Source organism: Neoarius graeffei, chromosome 2 (genome assembly GCF_027579695.1).
Source record: "Neoarius graeffei isolate fNeoGra1 chromosome 2, fNeoGra1.pri, whole genome shotgun sequence".
Taxonomy (NCBI): Eukaryota; Metazoa; Chordata; class Actinopteri; order Siluriformes; family Ariidae; genus Neoarius; species Neoarius graeffei.
The window spans coordinates 105,326,309-105,337,982 of NC_083570.1; the positions used below are offsets into that span (position 1 = coordinate 105,326,309).

Below are 11,674 nucleotides of genomic sequence, written 5' to 3' on the forward strand. Positions count from 1 at the left end.
GTGATAGTTGCTGGAAATGGGCCTCTATACACCTATGTAGATATTGCACCAAAAATCAGACATTTAGTAGAATTTAGCTAGAATAGTCATTTACCACACTGAAAAAAGTGAAACGACTGTGTAATTAATGTGATGTATTTTTTTGAATTGATTTAAATGAAAATTCTGGTTTCTAGTATGAACTGATTTTTTTTAGTTTATCTGGAAGCAAATTACACGTCGATTGGAACAAATTAAAAAAAGTACTTAAACTAAAATATAATTTTCACTTTAAACCAGAGGTGACCATACCACGTGACAACACGTCATCACATCAGTTCGCTCCCTATTGGTCCTATTGGTTGAAGCAAAACGGGTGTTCTGAATTGCTTGCAAATTCATTGAAATCCAAAGCTCCAGAAGATGCGATACCAGCCAAAAACATAAAGCGTCCTAGGAGAGGAGAGGCCAACCACATACCCGACATTCCAGCTGGAGAAACCCTTGACAAGTTGGAAGAGGAGAGATTGTCACTTTTAAGTGAAGTGAAGAAGCGAAACAATCGTGCAGTGGTAAGGGACAAAATGGACAAGACATTTTCGCTGCGAAGACAGGAAATTGTGGGAAAGGAAACTGGAATGGAAGAGTTAAAAGAGAGATACTAACCCCATGGTAGCTGTGACTGAAAAGTCTAGTGGTAACAGGACGCCTCCTTTCATTATCAGTGAGAGTGATGTGAGGGGAGTGTTCAGAGGCGTAAATGGGAGGAAAGCAACAGGCCCCGATCAGATCCCTGGCAGGATTCTGAGATCCTGCGCTGATCAGCTAGCCCCTGTTTATGCTGAGATCTTCAATATGTCACTGGCTGAAGCCGTGGTTCCATCTTGCTTTAAAAAATCAATCATTGTTCCTGTGCCTAAGAACAGCAAGCCAGCAGGCCTGAATGACTACCGCCCAGTGGCCCTTACATCAGCGGTAATGAAGTGCTTTGAGAGGCTTGTGAAAAAACACATATGCCACACCCTGCCCAGTTCTTTTGATCCTCACCAATTTGCCTACAGAGCAAACAGAAGTAGGGACAATGCCATCTCAAGCCTACTGCACACTACATTGGTCCATCTGGATGAGGGGAGGGGAAATTATGTGAGAATGCTGTTCATAGATTATAGTTCAGCATTTAACACCATAATCCCCCTTCGCCTGGCTGATAAGATGAGGGCGCTGGGATTTAACACCCAGTTGTGCAATTGGGTGCTCAGCTTCCTCACGGATCGCCCCCAAGTGGTCAGAATAGGGGGGGGTGTCACTTCAGGGAAGTTGACCCACAACATTGGCTCGCCCCAGGGTTGTGTTTTAAGTCCATTGCTCTATAACATCTACACACACGACTGCACAACCACCAGCAGTTCCACTTCCATCATCAAATTTGCTGACGACACCGTGGTGCTGGGTCTCATCTCACAAAAAAACGAGCAGGCTTACCTGAAGGAGGTGGCTGACCTAGCACTGTGGTGCCAGTCCAACAACTTGGCCCTGAATGTCAGCAAGACAAAGGAAATGGTAGTGGACTTCAGGAAGGTGCAGAGCAGGACATATACACCACTCACCATTAGCGGGGAGCCTGTGGAGAGGGTCCCCAGCTTCAAGTACCTGGGGGTACATCTGACTGAGAACCTCTCCTGGTCACTACAAACACAACACCTCACAGCGAAATCCAGGCAGCGGCTGTACTTTCTCCGTCGACTGAGGAAGTTTAAGGTCTCCCCCTTCCATCTTGACCACATTTTACTCCTCAGCGGTGGAGAGTGTCCTAACAGGCTGTATTACGGCCTGGTTTGGGAACTGTACAGCATGTGACCAGAAAGCACTGCAGAGAGTGGTGCACTCTGCGGAACGGACAATCAGAGCCTCCCTACCGAGTCTGATGGACATATACACAAAGAGGGTGGGAGCTAGGGCCAGGAAAATCATGCAGGATGTCTCACACCCAAACTCTAACCTCTTCACCCTGCTGAATTCGGGCAGACGACTACGAAGTCTCCATGCACGAACAGAGAGACTGAGGAAGAGTTTTTATCCACAGGCAGTTAGACTGCTAAACTCAGTACATTTTAAATAATCCCTTTTACTACAGTTTTTATATCAGTGTTAGAGGACTCATTTTCCTCTTTCTAACTGTGCACATTTTTTTATCTTGTTGTCATCCCCAGGCTATTTTAACTTACTCATTAGTATTTTAGACTTATTTTTTACATGTCATGCTTCAGGAGTCATCTTTTACTTTTCTAGTGCGGTTACTTATTTGCATATGTTGTTTTTATTCTTATTTATTTATTTATTTATATGCTGAGCTGATGACCCCTTTAACATTTCACTACATGTAAAATGTATGTGACAAATAAAAGCACTTGACTTGACTTGAGTTAAAAGAGAGATGGCCTGCATTGTTTGCGATGGATGAAGTAAGTAAAGGGTAGTACACGCATAAGGATTTTCTTAATCTGAAGATTTATTTATTTGTTGAAACAATTACTTCCTTGTTTCTTAGTTGGCTTGCTTTTTGATTGGCTCAATTGCATTCCATGTCACAATTCACAAAATCATGTCCTCTGCTTTCCCCATACACATAAAGATTTGTGATTGTAATGACAACTGAATTTTATATTTATGATTGTTGACTTGACCCTTTTTGGAGCAGATTATAGGGACCCATTCAATCAACACGATTTAAACTACAAGATAATCTTATAAGATAATTTTGCAAAACAAAAAATTATAAAGTGTTTGTCATCCTTGGTCAGGAAGGGTGGAAATTGATATAAAACAACCTAATTATTTATGTGTATACCCTACCTCTTAAATCAATAACAAAATTTCACTTCTGAGCTGTAAAGTAGCCTTAGTGATAATTTGGCCTATGCCAAGAAATCTGCAAATATATGGAGCCAAGTCAAAGTGATGTTAGAAGAACTCACTTAACAGTCACGCAATCACAAGTCTTGTTCTGTTGTCTTTTTTTTGGCAGATCAATGCTGAATTCTCAAGGATTACAACTGTTCCCCTCACACCGCGATTCCTGGCTTCTCTGGACAAGCAGCACAGCAAGGTAATCGAGATCATTCAGAACAAGGGAGGAGCTGTCAAAGAGAACACTCGAAACATACTGAGAGTTCTTGATCAGGTATGTATTGCCCACTTCAAACTGTACCTTACAACTGTGCTTCATAAAGAAACGGAAGCAACAATTGCCATTTCTTCAACACTTGTAATTGTATGATTGTGAGAAAGATGTGCACAAAAATTCTCTGGTTTTCCGTCCGCTCAAAGCGCCTTACATTACTCGTCACATTCATCCATTCACATTCATTCACATGCGAGAAGCAGTGGGAGCAATAACTATACTGTACTGTTGCTAGTGTCCTGTGGACTGTCCCGGGACACCCGAGCACTGTCCCGGGACACATAGGCGCTGTCCCGGGACACCCGCACACTGTCCCGGGACACTCAGGCACTGTCCCGGGACACTCAGGCACTGTCCTGGGACACCTGAGCACTGTCCCGTGACACTCAGGCGCTGTCCCGGGACACTGAGGCGCTGTCACTGAGACGCAGTGCCTGAGTGTCCTGGGACAGTGCCTGGGTGTCCCGGGACCGTGCCTAAGTGTTCCGGGCCAGTGCTTGGGTGTCCCGGGCCAGTGCGCGGGTGTCAGGCACTGTCCCGGGACACTCGGGCACTGTCCCGGGACACTCGGGCACTGTCCCGGGACACCCAAGCACTGTCCCGGGACACCTGAACGCTGTCCCGGGACACCTGAGCACTGTCACGGGACACTCAGGTGGTGTCCCGAGACACCAATACAGTACTGGTACTGTCCTAGTACACCCACTGTTTTAAAGGGGCAACATGTAGGATTACGTAGTTTTGGCGGTGCCTGTGGCATGCGACAGTGCTCAGGTGTCCCGGGACAGTCCACAGGACACCAGCAACAGTACAGTACAGTTATTGCTCCTACTGTTACTAGCTCTTTGGGCAGTTTGGGGTTGAGTGCCTTGCCCAAGGACACAGTCAGGTTGAAAAGTGGACTGTTTAATTTTGCATTAATTAATATTGCAAGTGTTTGCATGTTCTTACCCTTAGAGCCTTGAGGTGAATCTGAAACGAGAGTGTCTACTGAAGGGCCTTATTGTCTACCTTGGGGAAGACGTCGACAAACTCTTCAAAGAATATCTGGTAAGTAGTTAAAAACTGATCAAGTTGTTGAAAATGTTTTTCTGAATATCTCACCTTAAAACTAAACTTAAATTTTAAACCATAAATGGCCTGAGGTTCCAAAAGCTGTTTCTGCTTTAATATGATGTAGATGAGAAAAAGAAAAAAAATGACCCATTTTGTATTGAATCTACAATGCAAGAAAATTGAGAAAATAAACAAAAGGGTATGTAGCCACTGTATACTATTGCTAGTAATATTTTTTGTCATAGCAAATGGTGCATTTCTTATGGCCGTCACATGTTTGCTATGCCACAGATTTAATTGGCAGGATTGTTTGTAGATATTTTTATGTTGGTATATTAGGCACTGCTTTCATCTGCATGACTTTTAATTAATTGCTTGTCTTGTATCAGGTCAGTCAGGAGGAGGAAGCAGAACAAGAGCTTGCGAGATGTACCATGGCAGTTTTTGTCATCAGAGAGGAGGAGGATCCTCTTCAGCCCCCACGTGATATTGGAGTCATTATTGAAGGTGTGAGAGTGCTCTGTGAGTTGCCATCGCTTGCACATGGATGTGCCATGTTGTTTGGCCTCATCTATGCGCTGAACTTGCGTTATCCAAGTGAGTTAAAACATACTTTTGATGCACTGCAGAAAATATTCATGGAGATAGAACCAAAGAAAATGACATGCAGAGTGTGCAGTCTGAGTGTCAAGCTCTAAATATTGGATGGTCAGAGACATATACCATGTTGTTGTTATGTTTCTAAAAGTTTTATTCAGATTTCTCTGTTGTCCAGATGTCATTGCACTGAATGTCAACATTGTTAAGTTTGCAATCAAAAGGAGGATGCTGAGGTTATTAGCACTTTGCTCATCTCATGCGCCCTCAGCAGTTAAACTGTGATGTTTTTTTTTCTGGTTCATTTTGATCTGTTCATTTTATTAGTACAAAAATAACAAAGGTTTGTGAGCCAAGATGTATGTGGTACATTTTACAAAAAGGTTGCACAAGGTTTGCGCAAGACCACATTGTATTTGATTTGATTTTTTTTTTTTTTTTTTTGGATGTGTGAAACATACATGGCTGCTTTATTGGCGGCAAGATGTTCCAGAGTTTAAAGGTGGTGCATATTTTTTGACATCACAATAAACAAGGTCACTTGAAGAGAATGATTCTGTCTTTCATTGTTAAATATATATTTGAAGTTAACTAAATGTGTTTTCAATTTTATATTTAGTGAAAATTCTACCTTAAATTGATTGCAAAATAAGCATTTCTGCATGGTAAAATGTAAGTTGTACATGTATATTATATTTGATCACATTAAGAAATGTTTTTATTTGGGACCAAAGAGAAAATACTGGTTAAGATCTAATTAAAATTATAGTTTATACTGAATCAGTAATTTAGTTTGAATTAAATTAATGAAATTGACTGTAACAAAATTACAGCAATTTAATTAGTTTATTCCAAAGTAAAAAATGCACTTGTATGTAACTGTTATAATTAAGTTTATCCAAATTGAAAAAATGAGTTACATCAAAGTAAAAACAATCTGTGTGGTCTTTATAATAAGTGATCTTTTTAAGTTGAGTGAAAGTATTTTTTTACTTTGACAAAATAAATATATTTAATTTACATTAAATTGAAAATTGTGCTTTCAACTAAATCATTAATTTAATTTGTAAAAAAACTAAAACAATTAGCTGTAACAAATTACAGCAATTTTTTAAGTTAGTCCAAAGTATCATTTTTTTCAGTGCACATTAGCAAGGTATAAAGTGTATTTCTGATTAGTTTAAAGTGATCTTCATTGAAAAGAACAGTGCGTTTCTTTCAAAAATAAGGAAATTTCAAAGTGACCCCAAACTTTTGAACGGTAGTGTATGTGTCAGCCCTGTGATGACCTGGCGACTTGTCCAGGGTGTACCCCGCCTTTCGCCCGTAGTTAGCTGGGATAGGCTCCAGCTTGCCTGCGACCTTGTAGAACAGGATAAAGCGGCTAGAGATCATGAGAAGAGACATCTACTTTGAAGAAACTAGGCAGTAAAGACTTAACTCCACTCCTCAGTGTAACATTGACCAATTATAATCTCTCATACACACTCATTAATCTGCAGTCAGGACATTTGTGGGTCTCCCTTTATCAACATATGTGTATGTGCAAAGAAAACAGAATGCACTCGTGAAGGAACAGAGGCTTCAGAAGGGGATCAATTAAGAGATAATCAAAGTGTTTCTGCACAGATTGACTTCATCTTGAATCCTATTAATTTTGCTCTCGATTTTGGTTGCCAGGCTCTTCATATTGAACTCATGCAGTAGTCCGGGAAGGCTGCTGACTTGCTGCTCTGTCGCCTTGCTAAGCCACTGCTGCAGCTGCTGAATCCAAGTGTCCTGGTCTGTGACAGACCGTAATGCACGAATGTTCTTTGAATTAGTTAATTGCCTAATGATGCGATGGAGCATCTTAGTATTGTGATGCTTGACAATTTCTATTAAGGACTGCTTGAGGATATTTACCCAACCTGAAAACAGAAGAATAAAAAATTATCAAAAACAGTGCTTGCATCCAGTTACTGTGTCTGATTCATTATTCAAGGGAGAGGAGGAATCAGTCTGAGAGTGCAATAATGAATAATTTAACATCTCTTTTAGAGCTATAAAGACAAACCACTGCTGTTGTATAATTTATTAGGATGCCGAAATAGAACATTGAGGTGAGATCTAAGCAGAGTGGAAACTTTTTACGGGTTATTATTTTACCCGACACCATCAGGTAACATTATAAAGATTTGCATGAGGTTGGGTCACTGTTCAATTCTCAAATCTGACTGGTCAGAAATTGTTGATTCATTTTTGCAAGGTTTATATGAACACACTCACTCATTCTAAGATGTGATCGTTTCTATAAAACCCCTTTACACAGACATATTATAATCAAAGACTAATAAACTGAATAACAAAGTGCTGTCTAATCACTGGAGCTCTCTGAGTGTTCAGTGCACATTTCAGCTCTGAGCTAGATGCCAAAACAATCCCTTCACAGTCTCTTCTCCCCTTACTCTAACCCCAGCCAAGTTTCTTCTTGAGTCATGTTTCCATAATTAGCTATTCAGTGGAGACCTGATATGTCTATGATCCTTAGCTTGGTCTCTCACATTTCTATCACTGCCAGATAAAAAAGTGGTGCTAATAGTTCCTGTTTATAGTTGAGAAGCCTTATAGATGACATTACAGGCATTTAGCAGACACTCCTATCCAGAGCAACATACAATGTACCCAGAGCAGCCTGGGGAGCAGGTGCCTTGCTCAAAGGCACTTCAGCTAATCCTGCTGGTCCAGGGAATTAAACTAGCAACCTTTTCGGCCTAAAGCTACTTCTCTAACCATAAGGCCATGGCTTCCCCTCCTCAGTCCTCAAAAGGAATAGAAAACTATTCCTTGTCCTTGTTAAATGAAACCCTAACAATTTTCAAGAAAGCATACCATCTTGTGCAATACTGTTGCAGGTAACACACACGTTGTCCAAATGGCTGGTTCCATGGAACAGAAGCTTCTCTTCTGATTTGCACGGTGTGTGTGGAACACATTTGGTGTTTCCCGGTTGTCCGACTGCATAACTTCCATTCCTGCAATACTCACACACCGTGTCTGTGTATGGAGTCCCTGTTCAATGATTAAAAACAAGTCTTAATTTAAAAAAAAAAAATTGCAGAAAGTAAAATTTTTACATGCTTTTCTCCCTGTTAACTTTGTCTTTCTTGGTTCTTTTTTTACAGATATATAAAATCAACAGTTGTTTTTTTTTTTTTTAAATGCAACAATTTGTTGGCATGGAATTCCACGAAACATCGTGTATCATAGAAAAGACTTTAAGAATCATATGATATTTCATTCAACCCTAATTAAGGTTCACTGATGTCCATGTTATTTTCTCACTTTTATTTTATATACATCATGTAGATGCACAGATTAATTATTTTCTCTTAATACAAACTACATACAGTTTGTGCTTGAAATAAAGTTTTAGTTGTATCACATGGAACAGATAAATACACACTAAATAAAAAAATCCTCGGGTATAGCAGCAAGATGATTATACACTCTAAGTGATCATTCAACACTGATACATTTCAGAAGCTAGACAAGAAAAGACAGGTTCTGATTAACTTTTGAACTGAATTACCTTTTTCTTTGACTCCGTATCCGACTGGACACACCGTATGTGGCTGGCAGCTGTACGAGTCGCGGTAAAAGCCCTCCTTGCACGCACACACACGGTTACTGGACCTCGTGCATTCCTGTACCATGACCTCATCTGAAGAACACCAGTCGCATGGTAGACAATCATAGATGTAGTTCCAGTACTTGGTGTAGAATCCATCATTGCACGGTTGGCACTTGGTAGGGCGTGTCTCCGTGCAGTGCTGCTGCAGACGGAATCCTGGACCACAGCGGTTGCACAACACTGTCCGGCCAGAGGGAAGCTTGTGCAGATATGTGGTCTCATTTTGAGCGAGGACCAATGATGCTGTGCTGCTGTATAGCACTAAAAGTGTGAGGACAAACTGTAGAGACAAGTGCGCACACACACACACACACACACACACACACACACACAAAGAAAGAGAAATAAATTACATGTTCAATACAGGCAACATGTTCAGTCTTTCTTGTTTGAATCTTAAAGCACTGTGTCTTTCGTGAGTTCCTGCTCGAGCACACAAGAGTGCATTGTAACACTAACACTAACTCACTGTCAAAATGGATAACAAGAATACTCAATCATTTTTTGCTACCTTGGTTTTAGGAATTGTTAACTCCTTATCCTTATCATCGTTATCCGAACACAATACAACAAACAAATCAAAATAAAATCCACACACACACTTTACTGAGAGCAATCCCAAACCCAGAGTGTCAGAGTAAGACTTTTACAGGTTGACAAGTATAATATTCAACAAACTAGTGAGGATCTGGACATAGTAATGGAGAGGAAGATGAGGGATAAAATCAGGAGCATCCCAAGCAAACCCTTCTAACCTCTATAGATAAAGAGCACTATCAATCTTCTAACCCATGGGCAGGACGGAGCAGATACAGGGGGTCCTTTGTCCTGACAGCCATCAGTCAAGCCATTAGTACAAGAGTGCCAGTGGACATTTTATGATTTACTTTAGACATTGGATTTTTAACACTTTAAATACCTGAATGTGTGTGCTGTTTTTTTTTTTTGCACCACATTTAGACAGTATATTTCATGTCTGTGTATCCTTCTACATCTGTATTCACCTCCTGCTGTTAATTAACACCCACCAGAGGATTAATTAAGTCTTAATTAAGGGTAAAGCTCTTTTCTTATAGCTCCAATGATCAAATTTGCACCAAAAACAACCGTGTCAGGTAAATATGAAAAGGCAGGAAGGATGCACCTTTTTTTTAAAAGAGTATAACAACACTGGAACATACCTTATAGGCTATGATACCTGCGTCAAGGTGTTAAACAGAACGTTTCATCCAGATAAGACCTCTCTCTCCCTCCATACCAAACACAAACACATTAAACACACATGTCAAAGCTCAGTCAGTTCTCTCTCTGAACACTATTTCTCTCTCTCTCTCTCTCTCTCTCTCTCTCTCTCTCACTCACTCTCTGTGTTTAAACACAGAAGAACTACCCTGTGCTAAAAAAAGAAAAAAAAACACCCCAAAACCTCCGTGCTCGAGCCGCGCCTCAGCACGCGTGCCATGGACTGACCCAAGCACGAGCGCTACGTGATTCTCTGAAAGTGCGACGTCACTCACCTCGCGGGTTGCCATGAGTTCCTGTATACGTGTGCGTGCCTGCCTGCTTGCTTGTCTTTCTCTTTCTTTCTCTCCTCCAAGTTCTCAAGGAGGAGCACCTCGTCCCTCTTTTTATTGCGCTCTGCTTGCTCTTCTAAATGCGTCATAAAACGCACTACTCATCTCATCTCATCACCTCTAGCCACTTTATCCTGTTCTACAGGGTCGCAGGCAAGCTGGAGCCAATCCCAACTGACTACGGGCGAAAGGCGGGGTACACCCTGGACAAGTCGCCAGGTCATCACAGGGCTGACACATAGACACAGACAACCATTCACACTCACATTCACACCTACGGTCAATTTAGAGTCACCAGTTAACCTAACCTGCATGTCTTTGGACTGTGGGGGAAACCGGAGCACCCGGAGGAAACCCACGCGGACACGGAGAGAACATGCAAACTCCGCACAGAAAGGCCCTCGCCGGCCACGGGGTTCGAACCCGGACCTTCTTGCTGTGAGGCGACAGCGCTAACCACTACGCCACCGTGCCACCCTGCACTACTCATTTCCAGGAAAATACCCCACATCTTAATGCATATCAACAATGGAATTATATATACATACACACGCATATTTGGGAAACACTTGTGACAGCCTCGGTATTAAATAACACCATTTACCATCACCTTCCTTCCTTCTCTCTCTCTCAAACTGGACATTTCACATCTTTGCACAGTACCTTGGAGTGTGTGTGGTGTGTTGTGTTATGGGTTGGGTTGTGTGTGTTGTTTTTTTTTTTTTAACTTTCATATTTCTTTATCATACCAGAGATCCTTACATTTAATCCTAGATTTCCAGAGCACATTTTTTTTTAAACACTAAAGTACAACATGGTAGATGGTAGAGAGCTTAGTATTCATAATAAATCATCAATTTTTATCCAGTTATTTTCTATTAGCCTATAAAACTGAACATGGACTGATGTTGTATATTAAATACAGAGCTGATATGTTTATTATTTTAGAATAAAAGAACAGAAAGTATTTATTTGTCACTTATTAGGTGACCTGGCTCATTTGAATACTCAATTTTGATTGGTTGTTAGCAGAAGCAATAAAATAATTTGTATATCAGTGAGGGTTTTTGTGTCAAATTATTGATTTGTTTAGTAGATACTCATGTATTAAGCGGGATAATGTACAGCGAGCCTCTGCTTTTTATCAGCATCCAATATCACCTGTAGGGTTATTTCAGAATAATAACCAGCTCAAGGTATATTAACCCTTACACAGACAGTACAGTACATTAAAATTATTTTTTGGGGAATCAGAGCAAAGGGTCAGCCATGATGGGGAAGCCATACCTTAATGGTTAGAGAAGCAGCTTTGGGACCAAACGGTCACCGGTTTGATTCCCTAGACCAGCAGGGATGGCTGAAGTGCCCTCGAGGTACATTAACCTATACAGTACATTACAGTATAGCAAAATTGTTTTTTGGGGGTCAGAGCAAAGCATCAGCTATGATAGGTAAGCCATGGCTTAATGGTTAGAGACACAGCTTTGGGACCAAAAGGTTGCTTGTTTGATTCCCTGGACTAGCAGGGATGCCTGAAGTGCCCCTGAGGTTCATTAACCCTTACAAATACAGTGATGGTAAAATTGTTTTTTGAGGATCAAAAAGGACTCACCA

The 11,674-nt window shown here is 41.0% G+C and overlaps 1 protein-coding gene and 1 long non-coding RNA gene across 2 annotated transcripts; one reads left to right on the plus strand and one right to left on the minus strand.

Moving 5' to 3' along the window:
* The first annotated feature begins 2,841 nt into the window (after window positions 1-2,841).
* LOC132874720 (uncharacterized) lies at window positions 2,842-4,861 on the plus strand. Its single transcript, XR_009651705.1, has 3 exons — window positions 2,842-3,160; window positions 4,118-4,210; window positions 4,606-4,861. It is a non-coding gene; the product is annotated as an uncharacterized LOC132874720 (long non-coding RNA).
* A 1,407-nt stretch (window positions 4,862-6,268) lies between these two features.
* LOC132874722 (tumor necrosis factor receptor superfamily member 11B-like) lies at window positions 6,269-10,094 on the minus strand. Its single transcript, XM_060911093.1, has 4 exons — window positions 10,004-10,094; window positions 8,385-8,766; window positions 7,685-7,864; window positions 6,269-6,723 (listed from the first exon to the last, which is right to left on the minus strand). Exons 1-4 carry the CDS (start codon window positions 10,016-10,018, stop codon window positions 6,413-6,415), a joined length of 888 nt encoding a protein of 295 aa, XP_060767076.1. The 5' UTR covers window positions 10,019-10,094; the 3' UTR covers window positions 6,269-6,412.
* Window positions 10,095-11,674: the final 1,580 nt, after the last annotated feature.

What these genes read in the sequence shown, in the direction of transcription:
- LOC132874722 (XM_060911093.1), bottom strand. An exon ending in ATACGGAGTCAAAGAAAAAG is followed by an intron (nt 7,865 to 8,384) that starts GTAATTCAGTTC and finishes ATCATTGAACAG; the next exon opens with GGACTCCATACACAGACACG. An exon ending in CAACAGTATTGCACAAGATG is followed by an intron (nt 6,724 to 7,684) that starts GTATGCTTTCTT and finishes TTCTGTTTTCAG; the next exon opens with GTTGGGTAAATATCCTCAAG.